This window comes from Haliaeetus leucocephalus, unplaced genomic scaffold (assembly GCF_000737465.1).
Source record: "Haliaeetus leucocephalus isolate CR32 unplaced genomic scaffold, Haliaeetus_leucocephalus-4.0 Scaffold678, whole genome shotgun sequence".
Classification (NCBI taxonomy): domain Eukaryota; kingdom Metazoa; phylum Chordata; class Aves; order Accipitriformes; family Accipitridae; genus Haliaeetus; species Haliaeetus leucocephalus.
Window position 1 is genome coordinate 3,981,596 of NW_010973114.1, and position 27,528 is coordinate 4,009,123.

Below are 27,528 nucleotides of genomic sequence, written 5' to 3' on the forward strand. Positions count from 1 at the left end.
AGACCGGGAGACAGAGAGGGAGCTGGCTGCATTGCAGCCAGGCTGTATTTTCCCACCAAGAGGAATGCTGAACAAGACAATAAGTCATTATTCTAACGAGGAGAGGTTACAGGGTTCGTATCTCACCGCCGGGGCTGGCAGCAGTGGGAGTTTGCTGTACACTCCCAGGCACGGGATTATAATTAAACCTGGAATTTGGTCCCCAGCACATGACCCGAGCAGGACACGTCCCCACGGCAGATGTGTCTGCCCCGACCCACGCTCACCCGCGCCAGCATCCTTCCTTACTGCAAATAAGCGGGGAAACGTCAGGCTGGAATTGAGCTCTGCTCCCCCCTCACTCCATCCAGGGACACACCATGAGCCCAGTAACCAGAAGTGCTTTTCCACATTTGTCAGGGGACGGCTGCCATTACAAACAGTACATTCCAAAAGTTACTTTTTTTTTTTTTCCCCCCCCACAAAATTTATTAAAGCGCGGCTTCCCTGACAGGTCACATCCCTTGGCTTCGTTTCCCTGTTTGCAGACACGGTGAGCATCACGGGGCCGGTGCATGGGGGGACACACACCGTGACAGCCTCCCTGCGATGCTATTTTAAGTAACAACCTGTGCTTTTCCCTTTTTTTTTTCCTGCTATTTTAATAAACAGCCTGTGCACCACCACCAACCCTGCCATGCCTGTCACATTTGGGGGATTTGATTTTAGGTGACCTCCAGGGATGGATCCGGCTACCCCTGGTGTTCCCACATCCAGAGACTGGGCACCTCTGGATTTAACCATCTCTTATATCGTGGGTCTGCCATCCCAAACCATCATCTGGCACAGCTTTAATTTAAGCATTAATTTTATTATATATTTATTTACATAATATTTATATCTTTTATTTATATACATATAAGCTTCGTTTAATTTAAGCTTTAACACTGATTTGTTATTGCTACATACACATTATCATGCTAAACTCCATCCCTACACCCACTAACCAACAGTTAGTTTCACCACACAACTTTTTGACCATTTCTAGCAATAAATACCTAGTGTATGAACCCAGACAGCTATTCGCATTCCCATTTATCACAGCCAGCTTACCTCATGAAGAAAAAATCTGCTGGGACAACCAGGGTCATGCGCAAGGGACAACACGCAGCACAGCCTAAAATGAGGAGTTCCCCTGGTATTTTGCTAGCAAGGTTTATACTCTGATGTTTATTTATGGTGCATTAGCAACTGATACAGCCTCTCAGCTGAAACCATTCAGAGAGGCCAAGTGAAGGGCTCCGGGCCAAGCTCAGCTCCTGAAAGCAATCTGTTGGAGACAGCCCAAAGCTTGACCATCTGATATCAAAGCAACTTTTTATAGTCCCTCAGTCGTTCATGACGCTATCGTTGGATTATAAAGGATACGGGCAAGTTTTCGGCAGCTGCTTTGAAACGGCGCATGGCCGCGGGGCACGGCAAAGGCAGCGGCATCCTTGTGATGCTGGAGCATCCCTACTCCCCTGCAGCCGCGCATGGTTCCCATCGGTAAGCCGCAAATTTCTCCCGGACAGCGGTCCGCTGGACATACCATCGTCTCCGAGACTTTGCAAACCCACTGATGCCAGCTGAGGGTTGCAGGGGAAATTAAAAATAAAGCCCGCCATGCTAAAAAGCAGAGGGCAGAAAAGCAGCAAGAGACCAATGTTGCTTTTATTTCCCACCCCAGAATTAAGAGGAAAAGGAAGAAGCAACTTTGATTGTTTCAATCTTTCAGTAAACTGCTGGCGAAAAAAATATTTCCCGCTGCTTATGATTAGTAAGCGTACAAAGGGTCTTAAAGCGTGTTTTGAACAGAGCTAGGCTTGGCAGACATGGTGTTTAGTTACTGTAGCTAAAGCAGAGTCTATCCCAGGGTGTAAGGGCTTGCAGATGGTAGGACTCCAGTTAATTGGAAACTGGGACAAAGGAACCGCTCCAGAGTCCCAGCCCCTGTTTTCTGGTCATAAGAGCAAGAGAAAGATCTTTAAAGTATCCAAGTGGTGCAAAAAACCTGAAGTCCTTTATATAGGTTTGGGCTTTTTACTAAGTCCCACTGCACCTGGTGGAGCCCATTTGCTGGAATTGTTCACCTGGGCTAAAACATCTCCCCAGAGTTTGACTTCAGCCCCAAATTCCCACTTGAAATCCTCTGTTAACTATTTCATCCGCATTTTCCAGCTGAAGCCAGGCTGCTCCTGCCAAAGATCCCTTCGAAGGAAAAAGGGTCAGTGAAACATGGGTGAACCAGGAGAAGTGACCTTCTGTACAAGGCTAATGTGTTGACTCTTCAATTGATGCATTGGTTGGGGCTGTGTTTGCTTTAAGAGAGACTCCTTGTCTGTACACACGAGACAGATGGCACTGGCAACGTCTACTAGAAATTACTGTAAATGATCCTTTCAGCATTTTATTTCTATTTATTGTGTAAGCGCATGAAACCCCAGCTATCCAGCCTCTTACTGAGCATCCCCGGCGCCACTGGTGGCAGCCGCCAGCAGAAACCATCTGCGACAACACGCAGTGTGCTCCGTATGGAGGGGAAAGCACTGCCCCAACTCTGTCCCAAAACCATTTTTCAGCTGGATCCAAGCGGGAACTATTTGTATTTTGACATCTTCTCCAGCCCACGCTGGACCAGCTGCAGCCGTGGCTGAGCCCTAACATTGCTGCAGCTCCACGTCCACGTCCTAGCAGAAGGGCTTCGTCAAATTTAGGGGATTTGTTGCCCAGAGAGGTTGTAGGTGTCCCATCCCTGGAAACATTCAAGGTCGGGTTGGAAGGGGCTCTGAGCAACTTGGTCTAGTGGAAGGTGTCCCTGCTCATTGCAGGGGGTGGTTGGAAGTAGATGATCTTCCAGGTCCCTTCCAACCCAAACCATTCCATGATTCTGTGATTTTATCAAGTGAGGGAAATGCCCTTTGGCAAGAGGAGCACACATATATGCATTTCATGGGAAGCATTTAAAAAACACAACCGGGAAGGCAGCTTTCAACCTCCAAGAGAAATTTTTCCAACTGTTGGATGAAGCCATTTTACTCCCTACAGCATCTTCTTTTCCATCTGCCTGCAAAAGCCTACTTGTGCCTGTGCTGTCTCCTGATGAAGACAAATCCATGGCTTTTTTTTCCCATGTAATCCTTCATTTCTTGTCCAACCCCTGCCGAGGTCACCCAGCCCAGCTGTGCCCATTTATCTCGCACCCAGAGACAAACAGCAGAGCTGGGATGAAATCCTTTTTTTTCATAGGACACCACACCGACTGCCCCTAGAAAACTGGCTTTGAAGAAAAATATCCGCCTTACAGGGTGTAAAATTCACAATTTATGCTCTTTTGCACTGAATCCACCAAGTAAATCTTGCAGCTGCTGCATTTTAACCACGAAGGTGTATTGCGATGGGAAAGCAGCTGCGGTCAGAGGTGGGACCAAAATCCACGTGTCTCGGCGTGGAAGAAGGGGTAATTTTGCTGCTTTGTCCCCATCCAAGATGTGGGGTCCCCAGACCACACCAAGCAGCATGTGAAGGGGTCTGGGGGCACCCAGTGACAATTTCTGTGCTCCGAAGGATGGGCTCAAACTCCTACAAGAAATCATATTTGTGGTTTTCTTGCACCACCTACATACGCAACACAGCATCATTGACTGGAAGGGCTGTGTGAATATCTACCAACTTCCCCAGAAATAAAAATTATAGGAAATCACACTAGTTTCAATGTTCAGTTTTGATATATAAGGAAAATTAATGCTCCAAAGAAGCGCTCTCAGCATCCATTTTTCCACTCGATTTTTGGCTCCCTTACAAGGACAGAAGACTGGTTTGCCTGGTTAGCTCTTGAAGCATAAAAACTCCATAATTTTACTTGTAGCACAGACAGCATTTAAGGGAAACCCTCTCTTTAATGCTGGTCCAGTTACCCTCCGAAAGGAAATGTGTTTTGAAGTGGGATATCTCTGCACTGGATCACTGCTGTCTCGAAGCAATGACTCATAAAAATTACAGCCTTTGCACATCGACATGACAATTCTTAGAAAAATGAGACCTCAAACCCCATTTCTCTCCCATTTCAGACTCTAGAAAAAAAAAAAAGTATTTTTCTTCGGAATGAGTGAATTCTATGGATCATGTTTCCTGAATTTACAGAATTCCTGAGTTTACAGAATTAAGTATCCGACTTATCTTCAACATAAATTCACTGGAGATAAAGTTTTGCAAAACAGACCAGAGGCAAAAAAAAAAAAAAAAAAAAGACTTACATAACTTTTGCAGAGCTTGGAGATAAATCTGTGGTTGTACCGGATGCTGGGCAGTATCGGATGGTGGAGCAGATCCTCAACCCCTTAGCTCAGTTTAGTAGGTTTGTACACCCATCTACATTCAGAACATTTTATTATGGGTTCTTCAGCTGCCTGGTTGCTTAAATATTTATTTGGGTAAAAGCCAAGTTCTCTACTTGCTGCCCCAGGCCATGCAGCTATGTCAGGACATCCCGCAAAGCCTCCTGAGATGCCCAATGAATGCCACGGGCACAGACCAAACTCGGGTTGACCCTGGCAGGGGCTTTGCTAGAGCCTTCCCAAATTCAGCGTGGAAAACCCAAGCGCCCGTTGACTTACTTTGACTTGCCACCACAGTAGCAATCTGGAAAACCACCCAAAAACTGAAGTCACTGGGTTTTGCAGCGGCGTGAACCCTGCTTGCAAATGCTGTCTGCGCAAGCGGTACCCAGACCCGAAAATCGGGCACCGTCAGCCAGGAGGGACCCAGGAGGAAGGAGGAGGAGGAGGCAGACAGCGGCGATGAAGCCAAGCGTTATTGCAAGGCTAATAAAAAGGACCATTGGAGAGACAGAGTCAACAAATGCTGAATGTTTGGATGTTTTTTTCCGCAAATGGGACGAAATCCCCAGACTCCAGTTAACCGGATGCCTCTCAGAGCAGGATAGCACTTTGAGCCTTGCCCATGAAGTGTCTGAACTGCAGCTGAAGTCAAATTATACTCAATCAAATTAAGCGCCACAAACAAGAGAAAAAAATCCACTTACACCCTCTGCATCAGCCCATAAAGAGCAATCAGAGTAATCTTGAGGAAGGCGGTGGCATTGGGTTTGCCAGCATCTCCTAATGTCTTCAGGATGAAAGTCTATTTAAAGGGTCTCTGTCAACAGCAGAGTAAGGATGAAAAAATTCAGTGACTCACGCAGTGACATACAACCTGATGCTACTCAACAGGCAGAACAGGGACCGGGGTGGGGAGGGGGGAGAAAGGGGAATATTTTTTCCATTTCAGTCACTTTGCAATTAAATCTCATTATTTCCCTTGCAGTCCAGTTTCTGGTGTTCGTCTGGGTCCTACACAACAGCTGCAGCTGAATGTAGGCAAGCAATAAAAGAGGAAAATAGCGAAATGAAGAAGTTGGCAGTGGTACACTTGGGCCTCGCAATTTAAAAAGCTGAGTACATTGCAATTTGGCCGACTCTCTAAATGGTAAGATTTCCTTCCACACCCATCCCCTAGACATATTTAGAAATAGCTGCGCTACTGCCAAACCTCTCTACTCGTGGCAGCAAAAAGCAGCAAACCCTTCCTCGGTATTTCACCGGGTCTGTCTCCATGTCAGCTCCAAGCATCTTCATGGTGCTACTGAGCATCCGGAGACTGTATCACGAGATGCTGGTGTGGCCCCCCCCAAATACCCCCCAAGATGCTCACATGCATCTACCAGGACTCCATTTCAGCTCTACTATTGTAGGAAAAATGCTACTTTATTTACAAGCAGGGCGTGAAGGAAGAAAAAAAGGTTTAAAGAGGTTTGCAGTGGTGAGGAATAACTCCAGACAGCTTTGCCTCCCGGAGAGCAACCGTGCCACGGCTGCAGCTCCACGTGCTAACGGGCATGGGCAGAACCCTGGGAACGCTGCACATCTCGGAGTACCAAAGGGTTTCAGTTTTGCAAAAAAAAAAAAAAAAAAAAAAAAAAAACCCAGCGGCTTTTTATAGACCTTTTTTTGGCAACTGAGGGCATGGAAATACTACAAATACTTCAGAAGTCAGAGGACGTTCTGTACTGGAGCGGAGATGATTTATAAAGAAAAAAAAAAAAGGTAGGGTCATATTCAGCGTCTAGACTGCTGGATGGTGTCGCCTTGCTCGGGCTGGGCTTGCATCATGCCACTCCCAAATGCCACTGTCACCTCGTCTCGGGCTGCGTTTGGTGGCTGGAGGCTGAAGCAAGGAAGATTGGCTATCACCGTCCCATCAGTCATCCCGCCTCGGGCACCTCGTTATTTTGGGGCAGGGAGTGGTGAGGAGAAGCAGCCCATCACCTTCGCAGGACTCTCTGCATCCTATCCCTCCTCCTCCGGCCCCAAAAGCTCCCCGGGATGGGACCACCCTTACCCTATGCAAGACGGGGTCCCAATTTCCCGGCGTCCCTCGCCCCTGGGGAGCTGGGGACCGAAACAAGACGGGATGCGGGCACGGAAACTGCCGCTGCTCAACACAGGATGCTCCGCAGACTTCGTTTTCCAAAACAGGTGATTAATTCACACAAAGCTTTTTGAGGATTACGAGGCAAGAGCTGGGTGTGATGCCCTACTCGCCTCTGGGGAAAAAAAAAAAACAAAACAAGATCTGAAAGGAATTTCTTCGTCTTGCACAGCCTCAGGGTGGGTAAGGGAAGGAGTAGTCATGAATTTTGGAGAGCTTCCTCCCAGAGCTGCCTCCTCCCAGCTCCAGCACCACATCCGTCTCCCAGAGCTCCCAGCTCCCACCAGCATCAACTGGAATGATCCGTGCTCCTCTGCTCAGGCTGCAGGGCAGCATAGGTCCCAAATCTTCGTAGCCAGAAGAAGAGGAGAAGGATTCAAGCTTTGATGCCATCTCAGCATCTCCCCTCACCCTGCGGCTCCGCAACATACGCTGTTTCCCCACGAGAAGCAGCATCGCCAGGGCAGGAAACGCCGAGGCATGGGAAAAAACCTTCACACTTGCATCTCGCTGTTTGCTTTTCCTCTCCCACGTGCCCACACAGCAGCAGCGGATCCTGCCTGGAGTCCCTCACTGCTCCCAGGACACATGGAAAAAAAATTCAGGCAACAGCAGAAAGGGGATGCTACAAGAAAGCAGCTTAAGGGCATGAACAGATGCAAGGCGTCCGCTGTCCTGGAATCAAACGAAGCCGTTGTCAAGAAAAGAGGATTTTTCCCCTCGTAGGATGACGGGTTAGCGGGAGCTCTGCAATGCAACTATTGTGGAGGAAAAAAGGATTTTTCTGCTCATTGTTATGTAGGATGATGGGTTAGCGGGAGCTTTGCCATGTGGCCACATCTCCTGTCTCCCCAGATCCCACTTTCCAACAAGGGTATACCCACCCACGCCAATAAAACATTAATTGCAGCCACACCAAATTGCATTTGTGTATTTGATGGGCTGTCTGCTGGGCAGAAATATCTCCCCAGTGGGACAGTAAGAGGAGGGGGGAACGCAGGAGCCCCGCAGGCAGCACCCCATCCCAACCTCCGCGTCCCGCTGCCGGTCAGGCATGTAGCACAAAACCTGTGCCGCTCCAAAAAAAAAAAAAAAAAAAAAAAAAAGAAAAGTTTTACTTTCTCTTTCTCTGGTCTTTAACTGCAGATCAAAGCTGGCCCTTCAGGACGGCGTTGCCTGCCAGCAGCTGCTCCCGGGCAGGCTTCCAGGCCACCCTTCGGGCAAGGGCTGCCCATCCCATCCACCACCTTATTCCTCTCCTCCTGCCTGCTCCTGCCTGCTCCCACCGCAGGCAGGGTCAATCCGTGCCGTTAACCCTCCTGATCGCTTGCTGTGGGAATTGAGGGGCTGCTATCCAGCAACTGGGAATGAGACCGTGTTTTTTTCCAGCTTCGCATGACCTCCAAGAAAGCGAGGGATGTACGAGCGGCTCCAGCATCTTCCCACAGCCACCTCCGGGCTGCCCCCCGGGAGCTGCGACCCGGCCGGTGGTGAGAGCTGCCCTTTGCAAAAACTTCACTCTGTGCAAGAACAGAGACTTTTCTTTAAACATCAACCACATGCTGCAATGGGGACACCTCTGGGTACAATTTAAAGGAAATATAAGAAAAGGCACAACCCTAAATAACTCACCCAAGTGTGTTCTTGCTTGCGTATAGAGGGTTTTATAAATGCAACCAGCTAGAGTCCTGGCAACATGAGGAATTACTTAAATTACTCATTAATCATGCCATATGCTAAAATTACTGAAGTGTGTAATTAAATGCTCCAGGGGCAAAGACAGCAAACAGTTACAGCCAAAATATGAGCAACTCACAAGCACAGTTCTGTCAGCTGGACGCTGGTCCAAGCCACACTGGACCCTAACTTTAAAAATCAAGGGATTTGCAGAGACAAGAGCTATGCTGTTAGAGCAGGGACTATTTCTTTCCCCTTCTGCTTTGAATTATCTACTCAGTTTTCCTTGGGGAGACAATTAGCATGATTAATATGGGGTACGAGTGCTCTCTGCAGCTAACCTGTGCAGAGATGCTGCGGAGGGCAGGAAAAGGTAATGGAGAAAAATGGGGCAGCATAGACACTAACCTGGGGGGGGAAAAAAACAGAGGGAAACACGCAGGTTGGGAAAGTGTTATAGCACGGTCCGCAAGACCCCAAGAGAGGGCTGCGCAGGAGAAAAAGGAAAATGCAAGCTCCCCAAGCTAGGATGACCCCATCACCCTACAGCCACTCAAATTTTTGGCGGGCACCGAGGTGTGGACGGATATCCCCCACGCCTTCCAGGAACGAAACGCCCTGTGCAGACTCGGCATGACACCCCTGGGATGATTTTGCGCGGTAGAAAGCAGCAGCCCCTCTCACCCGGCAAAGCGCGTGACCTCCCGGCCGAGATTAGCTCCTGCCTCCATCGTCATTGCTCGGCTCCAGGACCCCGCGCTTGAGGACGTCTGACCCACGGCACAGCACCAAGGTCACACGCAGAGGACGGAAAGGACAGGCGGTGACCAGGATTTGCATGGAGGGGTTTGGTGTTTGCCCCAAGGAGCTTTTGCATCATATATATCTATGAAGCAAGACCTCCTTGGGGCAGACACCAAACCATATATATGTGTTCCCACTGGGAAGCTCTTCCCTGGACCACAGAGGCATTTGGACACCTATATTTTATATATATATATATATAAAAAGGAAAAAAATAGTGGTATTTGGACACATATTTTATATATAAAAATATATATAATGGACACATATATTATATATATTAAATATATGCATTAAGATATATTAGATATTATATTATATATAAAATAAAATAGTATATACTATATGAAAATAGTATATATACCTGTATATTATATAGGTGTCCAAATACCTCTGCGGTCCAGTATTCCAGCCCCTCCAGCTCCAGCATTGCCCCTTCCCTGCATCCCGATCCCCTCTTCCCTCAAGCCGATGCTGAGCCGATGGGGCCGTCCTCCCTGAAGCTCTGCTGAACATCTGGCCCCCAGTAAACACAAAGACAAGGGCTAAACAAGATTTAATCACTGTATTCGGCCACGTAGTTTCCATCCATTCTCAAACCGCTCAGGCTGGTAAGAGTCACTAAAAGGAGGGTGAAGTTTCCAGCAAAAATCCTGCTTTCACCAAAATCAGGAACATTTATTTCAGTAGTCATGGAAGGAATCATGGAAGGAAAGTCAGAACCACCCTCAACAGATGTGTCCCCCCTGCATAATGCAGAGAGCTCCTACCACAGCTGGGCTGCAGCTATCTGAGCCGCTTTTTCCCCTTCCACATCTTTAAATATTAGCATTATTCTGCTGGTTTGTTCATAAATACACTGAGAGTCCTGGAGTTGAATAAATAGCTGCTTCAGGCCCATGTAAGGTTTTGACTGCTCAGCAGCGTCAGTGAGAGATCTCGTTACGTGATTAACTGTATCAGAATTTCCTGATGTGACTCAATGCTAGAAAGATTCATCAGCAACCAAGATGATGCTTTTGACCTCTCTGTCTAGCATTAAAAATGGCAATGGGAGGCAGGGGGGAAGCAAAATCAACTGGGAAATAATGCTGGCTAAGCCTTTTCTATTTTAAGGAGAAATTGCCCAATATTCGTGTTTAAAAAAAACAAAAAAAACAGGAAAGAAACAGCAAAAAATTCATAATCAGCTATATATACCGACCTAACCACAGATGCGCCAGAGGCCACGCCATAACACCACACGTATGGCTGAGCTCTTTCTGCCTCACGAAATAACTGGGTCAGCCAAGAGAAACCCTAGCTGCTTTTTGAGACCAGAAATAGATTTACTATGGCCGAGGTCGGGTTGCAGGCTCCTTTCGGAGGGGAGCAAGCGGGAAGGACACCGGTACAGAGCCATGCCGAGTGCTTATTTGAGTTCCTCGGAGCAAAGTTACTGTGTCCTGGGTTTTTTCTGTGGGGGGAGAGAGAAGCACCGGCTTCTGGGATAAGAAATTTGTGAAGATGGGTAAAAAGTGATGCACAAAAGCAGCAGCCCGGGACAAGCCCTGCGCACCTAGTAGGAAACGATCCTTCCTTTCTTCTAGGGCTTCTTCTCAACAAGAGAAAGGATCGCAAAGAGGAGTTGGGGAGGAGAGAGGGAGACTCAGTTCCTTCCCTCCACCAGACAGTTTTACAGTGAAGCATCATCACTTAATCTCTAATATGATTTTCCACTGGAAGAGAACCCACGGAGCTGGCAGGTTTCCTATTTCAGGGTTTGTTTTTCATCTAGCACATAAGTTTGCAAAAAAAAAAATTACGACCCAACACCAGCAGCTTTAACATAAAGCAGGGCTGCTACCGCCTCGCCTAAGACAAAACTGAGAACAGCTTTGCTACGAAACAGAATTCAGCACAGAAAATACATTTCTTCTTACATTTCGGTTCCGTTATTTAAGTATTTGCACAAAAAAAGGTTAGATTTGCAAGGGAAAAAGAGTGGACATCCAGGCTGCTTGATGCCCAAGTGACTGTTGGGTGTTTGAAGCCAGAAAATACCAGTGATTTAGTAAATTTATGAGACCAGCACATGCACCAAAGGAGAGGCGGGAGCCAAACCAAACAACAACCTCCCCACCGGCAGCTTTCGGCACTCACTACTTACTGAACGTTTTGCAGATGTCAGAAACCGCCTTGAAGACCCTGTCCGAGAAGTTGACTTTCACCTTGACGTACTTCATGTTGGGCAGCTGAAGGCGAAGCAGCTTGTGCTGAGGTGTGAACTGGAGCTTGGCATCAGCCTGTATCCCGTATTTGTCCAACGTCCAGTGCGTTTTAAGGAGCCAAGTTTTCTTCTTTTCCCACCACAGCGCATGATCCGACCAGTCTTTCTTGACATCTGGAACAAAGAAACCATTTTACCAGTTAAAACCGGGACCAGAATTAGCCTTCAAAAGACAAGAGCAGAAGTTTAAATGCGTTTCACTGAGAAGCGACTATTGATCCAAAACCGCTGACAGCCCTTTTCAGATACAAATAATTGCTTGTACTCAATAGCATCTAGAAGCCACCGCAGAGATAAAAGTAGGAAAGAACCCAAGAAGAACAAGGATGAGACACAACGTGTCCGTGGATCACTCAGCCCGACAGCAATGCCAAGCGTGAAGCCAAGGGGATCATGAATGACCCGACACCTTTCCCCGGGAGGGATTTTGCACAGCTTTTTAGGTTAACTATCAATTATTGGGTTTCCCCGTCCCCACCACATAGGGCATCTGGACTACCCGAAGGTGAGTCAAGCCACCTCGGCACACACAGGAAGCAGAACTAGAAGGAGGTTTGCAAGAAGAATTAAATAGAAATACCGTGTCTTCTCCACATCTTTCTACAAACAAAACTGGAAAATTCCCAAATGAAACTAAAAGTTGCTTCCCAAAGGAACAACAGTGCGAAACCCAACAGCCACGTCTCCTTCCAGCACGGATGCAACCACGGGGTCTTTGAAAGTCACGTCCAAGTTGGGCAGCATTTGGGGAACCAAAGCACGGTGATAACTCCAAAAGACAGCCACTGTGCAGTATGTCCCCTAACACCTGGAATATTTTTTGCTAACACCTGCCCTGCTCTCCCCGCAGCCCCCTGCCATTCCTGCAGAGCATCTTCCAGTCCGACAAACACCGGCCAGCGTTAAGGGTGCAATGTCCCCCCACCATGCAGGAGAAAGGAAAGGAGAGGAGGGGAGTATGATCCAAGCACTGCAGCTGCATTTTGCAAAGCTCTGCTTAGCCGAAACCCTCCATCTCCAAAAATACTGACCAGGGGGGTGTGTCAGCATCGACGGCGACAGCCAAAGCTCTCATTTCAAAGGCAAAACCAAATGTTTCCGCAGGATGTCATCTGGGCAAGCATGTGAGAACCTCAAGAGGCTGCAGGACAAGTTACAGGGACACTTCTGCACTCGATATTGCAAATGATAGAGTTACCAATAAATTTTGAGCTTATGGACTTTGTATGAGGATTATTTCGATTTTCCTAAGAAAAAAGCAGCTTGAAAGCAAAGCACTTTCCAGGTTAAAGCACCACTAATATAATAATTCAGTTTTCAGCTCCAGATCCTCCTGTGATCCTGGATTCCCAACATGAACCATCAGTTTAAACCAAATTAAAACTGCCAGCTGATATTTATCGCAACAGGTCCTTTCTCCATCCTTCGGCAGCGATGCTCATGCATTGCAGGGCACCAAACAGAAAGCCGGAGGCAAACCCAGGAGACACACCAGCAAACAGCCTGAAGGTACTGAGGAACACACTCCGGGACAGACATCAGGAAGACTATCCCTACAAGCCGCATCTGAATTTAATCAAAATGAGAACAGCTTGACAAACAAACTTTTTTCTGTCCCTATCTGAAAATGGGATCTCAATCTCAGGGTTACTGAGAAAAGCCAGCAGAAGCTTTTTTTCCCTTTGAACTCCTGGTCTAACAGCATAATCATGCAGCCAGAAAGTGGAAATGTTCAGCTAGACTTTTCAACAGCTTTGTACAATCAAATTAAACAAAACCAAATATAGAAAAGCATGCAAACTTGCACAAGCCTTGGCTACTCTCAAAAAAATCTGAGAAATCATTACAATGGACTCTGGTAATGAAGTCCAACTTCTGCCCTACTGAAAGCTGAACAAATTGGCACTGCAAGTCTGGGAGGGAGGTAAAAAAAAAAAAGGCATTTTGAATCACTAAGAGAAGGGGATTTGGGTTTACGCTGCAGATTAACCTTTCAGGCCATGGCACGAATATGCACAGCATCGTCTTGCGGCCTGAGAGTAATTAACACTTTGAATTAACAGTGAGATGTTGGCTATGGCCAAAAAGGTAAAGGTTTGTGGCTGCCCCACGGGGTAGTTATATATAAAAGAGCTTGGCAAATGTTTAGCAGCTGACTTGCGATGTTGAGTTTAACACTAACACGTTGACAAGAAACCTTTGGTGCTTTGCAAGGCAGCGGGTACGACCCAGGGCTTGGAGCAATCCTTGCACACCGGGGAATGCCAACCACCTGGTTAAATCTGATCAAAGGTTTATAAATCTTCACCAGGGTCCCAATTCACGAGTTACTGATTTGTCGGGGTTCCAGCTTTACGACAAGGCTTATTATTTCGGCTCAGTCTTTTCCTATTTCCTACTGTCGGTCGCAGAACCGGCCGTTTCATATTTATCAGAGCCCTGTTAGGTCTCCAAGCCCTGCAAACTCATTTTAGAGATCCCAGACCTCGAATTCAAAAGGTTACTGCAGGTCCAAAACCACGCTGCAAATCTTAGCGGAGCCGTTTGCAGATCCAGAAGCTCCTCCGAGCTGTTAAATGCTCCTTGCGCATCCCTCAGCTGCCATTTCCAGCCACGAAGGGTACCAGCCTTACGGCAATGCTGTCACACAGAGAAGCAGAAATGGTCAGAGCCGGCAAGTGTTCATCAGCATCTCAAAGCAAACAGGAAAAGAAACAGGCTTGTTCAGTGGGATGGGAAAATCCACCCATATTAGTCTAAATCAGGCTGATTCCTGTGTATGGCACGGCGGGAACGCCAGAGCCACCAGGACTTTGGTGTCCTCAGTGCAATAAAAAAGCATCCTCCCACCATAGTCGTCTCGGGCAAAGGAGAGCACAGAGGGATCCCTGGAAATGAGCTGCACACATCTGCTAGGGTCAGAGCAAATCCTTGCCACCGATGCTCCCCTTCCAGGCAAGGAACTCGCCAGGTGAAAGCTGCGGAGATGCAGAGACTGGAGCCGTCAGCATCAGCTGGAGCACGGCTTGGGGACAGGGAGCTCCGGGAGCCCAAACCCAGCAGCAGCACCCACGGGAAAGGGAAGCACGGCGCTTCCTTCCCGGCATCAAAAATAATCCCCGCTCCCTCCACCTCCCCGCACAGCCTGAACAGAAACCTCAGTGGCTGGGAGCCTGGCAGGGCTGGGGCACCCGGCTGTGGGATTTTTTTTGAGGAAAATCCTGGTTTTGCATTTGCCTCCCAAACCCGTGCCAAGAGGCAGAGAGGCAGTACGGGTGATGCTGAGGACATTTTGTACAGCAAAGCCCACGGAGCAAGCGTGCTGTTCACCTTGAAAAGCTGTTCAGACGGTCCTGCAAATGCAAGAGGCGCCTTAAATCACCCAGACGGCTGCAGAGACCTCTGCGAGGACAGAACATTATGAGACGAGGTGAAGGGCTGCTCAATAAAGTGTTTTAATCCTTAAACATCCTTAGCTTTCAATGCACGCCGGTGCCTGACCGCAGCCACCTCACACCAGCTTGTCCAGCGTAATTACAATTGCAGATTTTTATTCCCACAGCTACCACTAAATTCACATCTAGAATTCAAGTAGCAGAAAGGAAGTCTTAATTGAGATGCATACGAAGCGTATTTTAGTTCTGGGCTTGCTATGGCACAGATACACACATACACAATTACCATTTAAGCAACAAAGCTGAATTTTGGTGAAGTGCAAAGCAGATCGAGGCAGCCCCATCCATTCTGCCTGACGGCCCGTTTATCCCAGGAGCTGGCTGCTCCAAATGCTTTCCCTCTGCCGACCTGTGGATTTTAAAAGTCCCTTTTCTGCTCTGCTTCTGCAGCAGCTGTTGAACCTCCTTTCTTCAGAAGCATTACTTGGCAGGGTGTCTGTGTGAGCTTATGACTTACTAGCAATAGTATACAAGTCTCCGGCGTTACATAAACACTGTATTTGCCTTGTTATTTCGGGATATCCCCTATTGCAGATGGGCTCTCCTTCTGTGCACCGCCCAGGACAATGGAGCCCTGATACGACCAAATAAACCTCTTTTTTTTCCCCCACCCCAACCCCAGCACACGGTTAAACCCTACTAGATGGATATTTGGAGAGCAGGCAACTCCAGCAGTGGTGGTCTCCACCTCTGGGAAAGGCTCCTGTGGGGTAGCACACACACATCCCTGATTCAATCCATCAGACAGCAAAGAGCCTACAAACTCTTCTATCACCTTAACATTGGAGGCAGATTATTAAAAAGCTCCTGCATAAGCTTGAGTAGGTATGCAGGGAACTTCTGCAAGCCTGTCTGGTTTGCATTGTCGTTTTTTGTCTGATTTTTGGAAACAAAGATTTGCAGCTGAAGCTGGTTTCCCTGTGATACTCTTCACCTTAGGAGGGGCAGCGGATGCAGCCAAAGCAGAGGTTTCAGTTCATTTCTTAATTATAAGTCACGGCTTTTGGAGCAACAGATTCAAGTCTTCAGCCTTCCCGAGGGAGCAATATGGAAGGACCATCCTCCTCTGGTACAAAACACAGCAGAACCAAAGCCCATCCATCCCACTGGTTGTTTTTCCATAGGAGAAGAATTAGCACAGCAGCCCTCCCCCATCCTGGCTCTTCCCCAGTGGTGAGTGTGCACCAGGGGTGCCTTTAATGATGATTATTCTTGCTCTGGTCTAGTCACGCTCGGGAAGTTGAGGAAGCAAAACGCCTTTCCATTACCCACACAATACCTCAAATTGCTCCATATATATATATAAATATATTATGCATATAAATGCACATATATACACACTTACATCATATATATACACACATATATAAAATATATATAGACATATATGTGTCATATATACACACGTTTATACACACACACATATATATAAATGCTATACACATATATATATAAATGCTATACATAAAAGATACAGTGCAAGGACTGAAACCAACTCACAGGCCAAGCATTTCCTCTTGCAAAAAGTGATTTTTGTACTTGGTAATCTACTGAGAAAAAAACCCCCAACTTTCCAGCTTTTCAATGAGTTTGGTGCAGATGGGCCGAAATTGTTCGAGGTTGGATGGAAGGAAAAAAAAGTGGGTTGCATTTCTTTTTTTTTAAAGTAATAGGCAATACACACTTTACTGAAAAAAATAGATGGGGACAGCATGTTTAAAACCCTGACTGCAGGCAGCTTGAGAGGCAGTTGGGAGATTAAAATACCTTTAAACTCAAATACCTGCTGATAACACATTAATCCAGGGCTCGCAAGCCCCAAGGAGCGGCCAGGGGCTCTCCAAGCCAGAGGCTGGGTGTTGGCTGGTTCCACACCCCTCTTGGGAAGCCAGGGAGAAGAAAAACTCCTTCAAAGGAAAAGAGACCTCCAGCAATAAATAGCTGGGGAGTGCCTCGTGTGTCCTGGGCCAGCTTGCTGGGAAGGGATGCACCCTCTCCTCCGCCCTCCTGTCCCCTCGGGATGCACCGCATGGCCACCGTGCACGGAAAGCAAGGCAGAAGTATTTAAAAACTTGAACAGGAGGGCAATTTAAGACTACAAGGAAAAAAAGATGGGAGGAAAAATAAAAAAACACCACCAAAAATCCTTGCACACAACCTCGCGTGGTTGCTTTGGTAGGTTTTCCTTTTCCACGTGCTATCAAGCTGTATGTGTCAATGAGGTCTAAAGGCATATCTTCACATCACTAAAAAAAATCAGAGAATCTTGCAAATGTTCCCAAAACATTCAGAAGTACCAAAAAACATCTAATCCGGTGCATGGAGCAGGACAGAGGCGCTGGGGAAGAGCAAGAATAAAGAAGCGTTTTACAGCCAAGAACGCTGCTGAAGGTCCCGCTCCAGCCAGCACCTGCTCTCGTGGTCATTAATATTATTTACTTTTCAGAAACTACTGACACAACCATTAAACACTGCTGCGTTTCCTTCCCCCACCTGCAGATGCTGGTGCAGGGATCAGCTTCTGCATCTCAGCAGATCGGATCCAGACCCACGCGGTTTGCTGGGGACGGCTGCAAGATCATCGCTTGCTTTTGAAAGATCCTCCCAGTCAGTGCAGGGATTGGGATTTCATGAGATAGATGTGCCCAGGCTGCTCTGTGACCCTACAATACCAGCGAGCTGACTAGCTCATTTTGGGCTAACATTGTTGCGGTCAAATTAAGGCAAAAAAAAAAAAAAAAAGCCAGATTTTTTTAAATATATATATTTATACTTATATAATAAGTATAAATAAACACACACCTATGTGTGTGTTTATATATTTATATTTTATGGGTGTATATATGTATATACACACATAGACGTAAATCTATGTAGCTGAACACTTTGCTCCCTACGGGGAGGGATGGGACATAGCCTCCTCGCTGCTTGCACCAACCTCTTTAAACCCAGATTCCTTTAAGCATGCCAAAGCCACTCCTTCTAGGACAATTATGGAAAAAAAATTAAAAACAGAGCTGTTTTCACTTATTTTGAGTCCAAGAGAAATGCTGATGTGTTTTGCTGTGCGACACGGTCGCTGTCTTGGGGCAGAATCTATATTTTCGTACAGATTTAAGTCTTTTGGGGTATGGTGCGCACTGGAGTAGACTCCCCTCCACCCCCCAACGGGGATTTAATTGCAGAGCAAAGTTCAAAATGGAGCAAAAGTCCTTCCAGCCTCTGGTCACACTTGAAAAATTATACTTTGAAACACAGAGATAAACATCCTATAAAATTATTATCAGACTGCTGTAATAAAGCTGTAGCCATGGCAATCTGATGCTCTTGGTACTAATGAGACTTAATAGGGGGTTTTAATCGCATGCCCCATATGTATCTGACACATGCTGTGAAAAATATAGTGTACAGCAGCCACTCTGCAGCAACCACCTGTGGAAGGGCTTTTACCCACTGGTGAATGCAAAGTAGTACCTCGAATTCTTCCCTATTTCCCAGTTCTCCCCTATTTACCACCAAGGGCAACTATCACCACTACTTCGTTTTCAGGTGAACAAATGTTCAGGAGAACATCTACACACACCCACAGAGGTGTCCAAAACAGGGTGGACCTGTGCTGGAATTTAAAGCTAAGAAGAACATTTCTTGCATGAAAAATAGTTTGACTTGTTCAATAAAAAAAAAATAAAAAAAATAAAAAAGGCAGACAAAAGCAGCCTTGTTCCCAACGCTGTGATTCCCGTGAGCGCGACCGAGCGCAGGAGACCTCCCTCTTGTCCCGGCGTGCCAGGGGACACGCATGGTTCACCGCTGCGAAATCCTGACGTCAAAGCACGCTGTGTAGTCGCAGAGAGCTATTCAAGAGCAATGAAAAAAACGGAGGAGAAAAAAAAACAACACCCAAAACCCGTGGGGGACACTGAGCACATCAGGACACAACGCTGAATGCAGATGTGCAATGTGTCCTTGCTCAGAAAAATTATGGAGTGTCTTCTGCTAATGAGGGAACGTGCTGCTGCACTGCTGGAAAAAGAACTGTCCTTTTATGGGGTTTGTAAGTGAGGTTTACAAGGGCAAGCCCACGTCTCAACGGGGCAGGGATGGGAACTGAAGGACCGAAGAGGTGACAAAAAAATGCAGCGGTCAATCTTTTTTTTTTGCGCGAAACCACCACCCTCCCCTGAAGAACCCACCGCCTACACAGCCCAGCAACGCGGCACGGCCCCTGTGAAATTTTACCGCTTGGTTTCTAAATCACTAGTTTTGTTTTATAATCCACGCGCGGAGCAGGGACATTCTACAAGCCCACACCATCAATGAGCATCTTTGCAAAAGCACGAGGCTGATACACCGAACCCAAATGCCCCCCAAAACGCTGCTCCTGGCAGCGCAGGGCTTTGCTCCTCCACGCTCGATCCGCGGGATGCTGAGTTTTCTAGCATCTCTGCTGGAGCCAGGTCCGCACGCAGGCTTCAGAGGGAAGAGCAAATCCCGACAAGCCTGAAAGTTACTTTTTTTCTAAAGTAAACTCTAGGAAGGAAGCTCTTTTCAGTGTTAATAGGATTACTCAACTAGCACTTGGAAATTTAATTCATTAAGATGCCACAGCAGTATCTAGTACTTACACTGCTAGTACTGAAACACAAATACTCCTCCTCCTCCTCCTCCTAGGGCTGAAATGATTTATCTCAGTGCTGGCCACACTGACAAGCACCTTTGCCCTGAACAGATGCCACTCACCTGCAGAAAGAACAGCAAAACCCCCTTTAAATTTGCTTTACACCTCTCATGCTATCCCACAAATGCAAGAGGCACAGGCAATCTGTACCACAAGCTGTGAACCAAGCATATGGTGTTTGCCCTAGAGGTACCTACGTACATTTATTATGGTCTTATGCATAAGTTTATTATACATATATATATATACATAAAATAAAATCTGTTTTATTTCTCAGCATCTATTGCATCTGGAGGTCTATGGGTTTCTCTGAGCTGCTCCCCTGTGAAGTAGAGCCATACCCAACCCCGTTTAAACCCCTGAGCAGGGAACGCAGTTTTGCAGCCATGCTGAACCCAGCTGAAATGTCAGGAAACTCTCTGGAGGGGCCAAAAGCCAGGGCCACCTTGGCTCCCCAACACCCCCATGCTAATAAGCACTGATCAGCTCAGGAAGGTCTTTTTTGCAAATGCAGTGCAGACTTGCTTTAAATCCTTGCATCAGCACCCCGGAGCAATTTGGCTTGCTCATTTTTCTATGGGAGGGAATAAAGGAAAGCAAGGGTGGATTTTTTTTATTTTATTTTATTTAAAACGGGTTCTTTACAACCTGATTTTGCCGAGTGTTTCCCCCCAGTCATCAAGCACCCCTCCAGAGGAGGCTTTCACTGGCTGCTCCCTGCCTCCCATGGAATCACGAGAAATGGCAGAAAACTCAATTAAGGACTGCGGTTTCCATGATTCATCCAGCACAAAATAGGAAGCATTGGACAGAAACACAGCAGCAGAGGAAGGAAGGAAGGAAGGAAGGAAGGAAGGAAAACCACTTCTCCAGGGAGCACTCAACTGCCTTGACTACCAGCCCCGGCGCTCCCTCACCCTCCAGCCCAGTATCACACTTCCCTTCCCTCACCAAAAAGACAAAGTGCCCCAGGGTGACGGTTCCAGCAGCCTGCAATCCTGACTCATCCCCAATGAACATGCAAGGCAAAAAAAGAGCCGGTCCCTGCCAAAAAGACATCATACCTGATAACGGAGCCAGAGGACGTTCGGCGGGATGGATGCGTACGGCGGATAAAGGAGGACCTGGCAACCCTGAATTCCCAACCTCTCACCTGAAGCTTCAGTCTCACCAGGCAATTCCCCAAGCGTGCCTTAATGATGGTTATTCTCCGATAAAAGCTTAAACCCCTGGAAAGCGAGGTCTGTAACTGTCACGATGCCTCTGGCAGCCTCATCCCACACCAAACCTGTAAGCTGGTGTTGGTCCCTCTCTTGCAGACTGGGTGGGATCCTGGTCTGCAGGAGAAAGACACCAAACCTTCCAGGTTTCACCCCAAGTGCATCCCTCCGGGCAGAGGATAAAGGAAGGGAGCCTCGTCCCTCCCCAGCAGCGACAGCAGCCAAAAGTCCTCCGCGTGCCACCAGCCTTCCCTTGCACACTTTTTGGGATGACCTCCTGGGGCAAAGCAAGATTTGGGGTGAAGCTGGTCTCTGCCCTCGCTCCTTTGCAGAGCCACGGGGAGATGCCACGGGGAGGGGATGAAACCCCACCATTTTTATTTATTTCTGCATCAGTTAGCCCAAGCTCATTGATGCACGCAACACACCTTTAAAGGGCTTTAAGACCTTTAACCTTGAGCTTGGATCCACCTCACCCATCAGGCAACCAAGCTCAGGCACAAAAGCTGTAGAGCAGGACATGGGGGGTGGCAGCAAGGACAATTCCTGCTGCAGACAGCTCTCAAACAGGACGTCGTGTCAAGCAAAGCCCTGTGTATTATCAGCAAGGAAGGGAAGCTCAGCAAGACAGCGATATAGCTCCTTCCAGGCAATTTCATAAAATGCAGACTTTCTAATTGAATTTGGAGTTTCGGCAATTAACCCTTCCAAAAGTACATATGCCTGCAGGGAGGAGGGGAAAAAAACAGAAAACAGCCACCAAACATGTATAATCAGCTGGTAAGAGATTTAAAATCTAGTAATTGGCAAGATGAATTTTTGGTTGCTGTCTAGTTGCTTTGCAAGCTAAAAACTACCCGAAATTATAAAGGGGAAGGTTTATGCAATTGCTGGTGTGCCTGTTTGCTTCCCCTCCCAATGCTGTTCTCAACCTGTTGTCCAAATTGAGTCATGTTTTACCCGAAACTGGAAGTCTCCAAGATCCCACCTGGTCTGCAAGAGTGACGCGAGTGCAGCTCCCCACGCCGGCTTCCCCGTGCGCCTTACGTCATATCGAAACCTGACAGAGCTGGAAGAGGAAACTACTGATTTGGGCTGGGTGGGAGCAGCAAACCCAACAATTTCCTGTCTGTGGTACAACAAACCCAGGCTCTGGTATTCGCGGGAACGCCGCTGTCGCCTCCTGCCCCGCTCTCTTCCCCCTCCGACCAGGATCTGTGTCATTGGCCGGGCTCTTTCAAGCCAAAGCAGATGGCTCGCAGTGAAAAAAACCCCAAAAAACTAAATAAAAATAAAATTTAAAAATTCAAATTTTGGGAGGGGGCGCTTCCAAAGAGTCATCGCCACTCTGGGTAGACATATTAATTGCCCTGACCGCAGCTTGGAGCTGCCTGCACATGTTTTTACCTACCCCCCACCCCAAATTCCTCTGGTCATTGGCAGTTCAGATGAATATTCCACTTAGGCTAACAAAGAGAACATTATTTGAGCCATGATCCTGCAATTTGGTGTGAGCCTGCGTAGAAGCTTCCTGGAGTCAAAAGCTGGATGTAAAGAGCCAGCCCCGCACGGATCAATGTGCATGGCCGGAGAGTGTCTGTGTTAATAGGCACTTGCATATTCTCACTTAAATGTCATTAAAAAGGTGTTATTCAGAGGACAAGGATTCAGCACAGGTCACTAGCAAAGATATTAATCAAGTGGCAATATGTAAATGTGGGGTGCATTAGCAGCTCCCTTGGTCTCCTTGAAGATGCTGCTGAAGCGGGAGCATCTGTGCCTGGAGCATCTCTGCTGGGCAGCAGCCGGCAGCCTCCAGGGTACCACTTTTGCCTCAAAATGCCCCAAAACCCTGCCTGTTTCTGGAGCAGGAGGACTTCTGTGCTCAGCAGCATGCCAGATCCCCCCCCACCAGCCTCTGTGCTCACCATCCCACCTCCCGCTGGCTGGGCAAGTTTTGCTGTTTAAAAGCCTGGGATGAGGTTTCCGAGGGAAATCTGGAGCGGGGTCAGTGCGGAACGTCAGAGGACTCCTGCTTGCCCAAACCGCAGCAGCCCGAGCTGCCCTGGGCAGCAAACACCGCCACCATTTATCACGTTATTTGAGACAACCGCTCACCACCCCGCCTCAAAGGGAATACAAACAGCTTCTCGCAAGCCTGCCGGCGTATTAAATGGCACTCAGAGTCCTCCCGTGAACGCCACGCACTTGAAAAGCAATACTGAAGAGTGACCGAGAGCTGATTTTGAAGCAAAACATCCTTCTCATCTCGACCGACGACTGACGGCCAGACGAGTATCTGCAGATCTTGCAAATGAAGATGCTGGGCTGTCATCCTGGCGGCATGGAAATGCCCCGACTGTACTCCAGGCACCAAGCACTGATGCTCAGGTAAGTAGTTTTGGAAAGCGTGGCTACAATAAAAACCCTTCCTTTATTTCTCTTTAGCCTCCAACCATTTCTCTTGCCTCCTCTAACAGCAAAGCACACCTGGTCACCTAGTGAGCCCCTACCCAAGTCTCCTTGGAGAAGTCCAAAGCAAAAGGAGCAAGTCACCTGCAAGACAGCACTGCAGACTCATCCTGCCTTGTGTTTGCAACAGAAATGGGCTGGGGCAAGGACTCTGCATTTCTCTTACACAGCCTTAAGCTGTTTCAGAGTTCATTCCAGTTTCAAGGCAAAGTATTTCCCCAGCAAGTCTCATGACGGCTCGGAGCATTTATAAGCACTGCAAAACCTCAAACGCAAACCTGGGGAAATCAATGACGCTGCACTTTCTTGGTATTTTATTCATAACCCTTTAAGGGGTCCATTAAGAAAAAGAGACTTTACAGGGAGAACACTAATACTTTCAATAGATCTTGCAAAGAGTACAGCTGAAGTCATTGGCAAGGAAACATGGGCAGAGTCCATCTGATGGTGAACAGAGCCCCTGGGGTGAATCCCAGACACATTTGCAGGCTAAAACCAGCAAAAGAAAGAGCTTGATGTGCTACGATGTGCTATGTCACCTAAACAAAACACTTTGCATGTGACAACTCCTGCGCCAGTCCTCAGGTGACATCCCACCTCCTCCCAAGTGATAAAGAGGAGATAGTGGAGGAGCTGCCAAGGGGTAACAATGGAGTTTAAACCAGTTGCCCAAACCCTTATCGAAGAAGTGATTCACAAAAAAACCCAAGGCCTTAGAAGATGTCATCACTGCCTGCCGTTATCAGCCACTCTCTATGGAGGGCAGGGGGCTTGCTTTGACGTTTATCCCCGGCGCAGCGTGCGCATCCATCCTGGCTCAATAAAATGGGGATGCCACCACGCCGCGGGGCAGCACCTCGAGCCATCCTCCTGCCTTGGCAGCAACGACTTTTGGTCTAGAAGGACTGCTGTAATTCCAAACCCAGCTGTTTTGGGGGGTTTTTTTCATTCACTTATCTCTTTTCTTCAGGTACAAACCCCTAAAGGTGCTCAGTCCTCCCCCAGTGCTCCCAGCGAGCCCCTGCAGCTGGAGCTGGCTGCCACACACATACTGCCTGTCAAAGACACCTAGAGAGAAATCTGCATTTCCATTGCAGAACTTCTATCCATGGACTTTCTGAATCTGCTCGCTGCACATTTAGGTCATCTGTCTTAAGCCATTCCTCTGCCAGCCACCATTTGTCCCCCTTCCCTGTTTCTGTCAGCTCTTCTTTTAATCCCACTACCGTACAGAGCATCCCCCAAACACAATCCTGTGTTTAACATATATCCCACAAAGCTCCTCCCAGGTGCATTTCAAAAAAGCATGTTCTTTTTTTCTTGCATGTGTTTAAAACAGCCTTAAGTTGACAACAACAATAACTTGCGTTCACTTCCTTCCTTCCTCTGCTCCCAGTGATTTTAAGCCTCATTTTTTTGTTTGTAAGTCAATAATGGCAAAATTCCTAAAAAACCCTGGGTGAGCACCAGGAGTTTCCAGTACAGACCCTAACCCGCACGGACCATCTAAATACTATTGCTCTTAAAACCTCAGCAGTTTTTTGCCTATTTTTCAGAGATGACTGCCAAGCACATGGCATGGCTCAATTAACAAAGTGGCTTAATCCAGTGCGGTGATAAATAACAGGGGAGCGAACAGGTCATTGCAATTCACTTGAGTAACCAGAATCCCTATCTGCTGCTTGGGTTTCTTCCAATCCCTGCCTGCATTAGTGACAGATTTTAATTGCCTATTCCCAAATAGTCCGACCACAACCACTCTGCGCAGGCAAGGACCGAATCAACAAGATTTACTGATACCTGCAGTCTTACAATTAGGGACAAAAAACCTTCTGGCGTTCCTGCTCTGAGCATGGTACCCCAACACGTGTCCCCCATGCACCCCAGCCCTCTCCAAGGCAAAGGGCTATTTATTGCGATAATTTTCTCCTACAGACATCAGAAAATACTAATGTAAATCTAGATTTTTCCCTTTCCCAAGCTCTCCTTGCTGCTGGGAGGAGGGAAGGCTTTTTTCCCCCCTGCTCACTAATGGTTGAAGAGCTTCTACCAGCATCCTACAATGAGACCAGGACCGCTCTGCTGCAAATTCACAGCGATGCCCTAAACTTCACTGAAACTCCGTGCAGGCCACAGAAATCTCCTTTCCCTGCCCTCTGGCAGCACGAAGAAGTCCACAGGAGGTTTGTCCCAAAGGATGGAGCCAGCAAACCCCTGCCCAAGGCACAGCCCCCCCCTTCCTTCCTCCCCCCACGATACGCAAGCAGAGCAGTCCATAGGGGAACCCAGAGCTGCAAGGAAATTTTATTTTGAAGGCATTTCCTTAAAACTGACAGTAAGAAATCTGCTTTGCAAAAGACGAATAATTCTTTTAACGCTGGGAGTTGTTAAAAAAGGGAAACGAACACTGGCAGGGACAGAGGAACGACGGGGAGGGACAGGTTAAAAATGCAGGAAAAGGGTTTCAACGCGGAAAAATTGCAAAATTCATGGATCTTGAGACGAAGCAACAGCAGAGGCTGGATGAAGGAGGGCATTGAGGAGGCACATGAGGCCGAGGAGCGAGTCCTGTCCCACCCCGCTCTGCTAAACCCGACCCTGATAAACTGGCAGGAGCTCAAAGAGGAGCCATAAAAATAATGAGAGGGCTGGAAGAGCTGACACGCAGGAAGATTAAAAGGAACTAAATACGTATAGCTTGGCTCGGCGACAAAAGCCAAGGGGAAAAGGAAGGCAACAGCCGGAGATATCCGTGGGTCTTGACCGTCCCGGGGAGGTGGGCATTGGGGCTGAGCTCCCAGGGGAACACCATCCCTGCTCCCCCCGCCGGGGCCGGCACTGCGGCCGCTGCATTCCTTCCCTCTAATACAATCCCTAATTTAACAAGTGGAGAGGATCCGAGCAAACACATTTAGGGGACGCATTACGTCAAGTGCTAATTTAGGTCCTCGCTGGGTTCTGTCCCCGTGCACGCGCCCGGCTTTCGGCACACAAGTCGGCCCCGGCTCTGCTTCGGCATCTGCCAGCCCCGACACCCAGCACAGCTCAAAACCGAAGGGAGCATCCCTTATTCATTTGTGATCAATGGGTTGATTTTTTTATCATTTCTAGAAAGCCGTTATTTTTTTTCCCTAGCTACTGAGTGCTCAACTTCAGCAAATCTTTCTGCAGCTCCAGCATAAAAATAACAACAACAACAAAAAAAAAGAAAAAAAAAGTTTTCGGAGAGTCAAGGCTATCTCCAGCACGAGACCCTCTGATGTGAGCGCTTGCTTCCTTTTGAAATAAGCATATTTATATCCGTCTCTTCCTTCCTTTAACTTCAGATAATTAGTAAATCAAAACCTAAGCATGGTGGAAGATGGTATTTTTAAAGCCGCACAAGGGCTTTGTGTTAAACTGGGACCTGCAGGCGCAGCTGACAGCTCCGCTACTCCCACAGCCGCAGGCACGCACGGGGACCTCGCAATTAATATTTGATTTGAGCAATTACAGCCATCAGCCCGGTCTATACCGTTAGTAAACACACCTTAGCCATAAAGAGCTGATAAAAAGACAAGGGGGAGGTTTGGCAGGGCAGAGCTCCCCACCACCGGCAGGTCGGGGTGCTCGCTTTTCACCGTCCTGGCGGCTTCGGCCGCGCGTTCCCACGCGTCCCGGACAAACGGGCTCTTTGTCCAGGTGTGCAGCCGAAGCCACCGGACACCGCAGTGTCCCCGGTCCCAAGCCCCCCCATCACCACCCCGTTAATCACCCCACGCTCACAAAGGACCCTCGAAGCGCTTTCCTTGTCCAAAGCAGCACGGTGCCAGCTACGACTTCAGAATTAAATTTTTCTGTAAACTGGAGAGCACCCATAAATTCCCCCCCCCCATAAATGAAGATGTTTTCCAGCTCTGCGTAAAAATCCTGCGTGCAAAGCAGGCGGCGGATGGGGGCTGAGGCCCCATGATGGGCAAACCAGCCCCGGGGTGTAAAAGTTTGGCTGGTTTTGGCCCGAGTGGCGAGGAAGCAGCAGAACAGGGTGCTGGGTGGGGGCTGCCGGGGTGCTGGGTGGAAGGGTGCATGGGGGAGAGGGGCAGCTTGGGGCTGGGATGGGGTGCTGGGCAGGTTGGGCGCTGGGAGCTGGGGTGGGCTGGGTGCTGGGAGGGGGTGCGAGGGCAGGAGGGGTGCTGAGTGCCAGGGCAGGGTGCTAGGACAGGCAGGGTACTAAGTAGAGTGCTGGGTGCTGAAGCACAGTACTGGGGCAGGGTGCTGGGAGCTGAAGCACAGTACTGGGGCAGGGTGCTGGGAGCTGAAGCACAGTACTGGGGCAGGGTGCTGGGAGCTGAAGCACAGTACTGGGGCAGGGTGCTGGGAGCTGAAGCACAGTACTGGGGCAGGGTGCTGGGAGCTGGGGCAGGGTGCTGAAGCGCCGTACTGGGGCAGGGTGCTGGGAGCTGAAGC

The 27,528-nt window shown here is 48.1% G+C and overlaps 1 protein-coding gene across 1 annotated transcript in view; it reads right to left on the reverse strand.

The window, feature by feature from the left end:
* Positions 1-27,528, reverse strand: part of FERMT2 (fermitin family member 2) — a 50,331-nt gene that overhangs the window by 20,541 nt on the left and 2,262 nt on the right. The window contains exon 2 of the mRNA XM_010579862.1: positions 11,138-11,371. Within this exon, the coding sequence (XP_010578164.1) occupies positions 11,138-11,371 (234 nt within the window). The remainder of the gene's footprint in view (positions 1-11,137; positions 11,372-27,528) is intronic.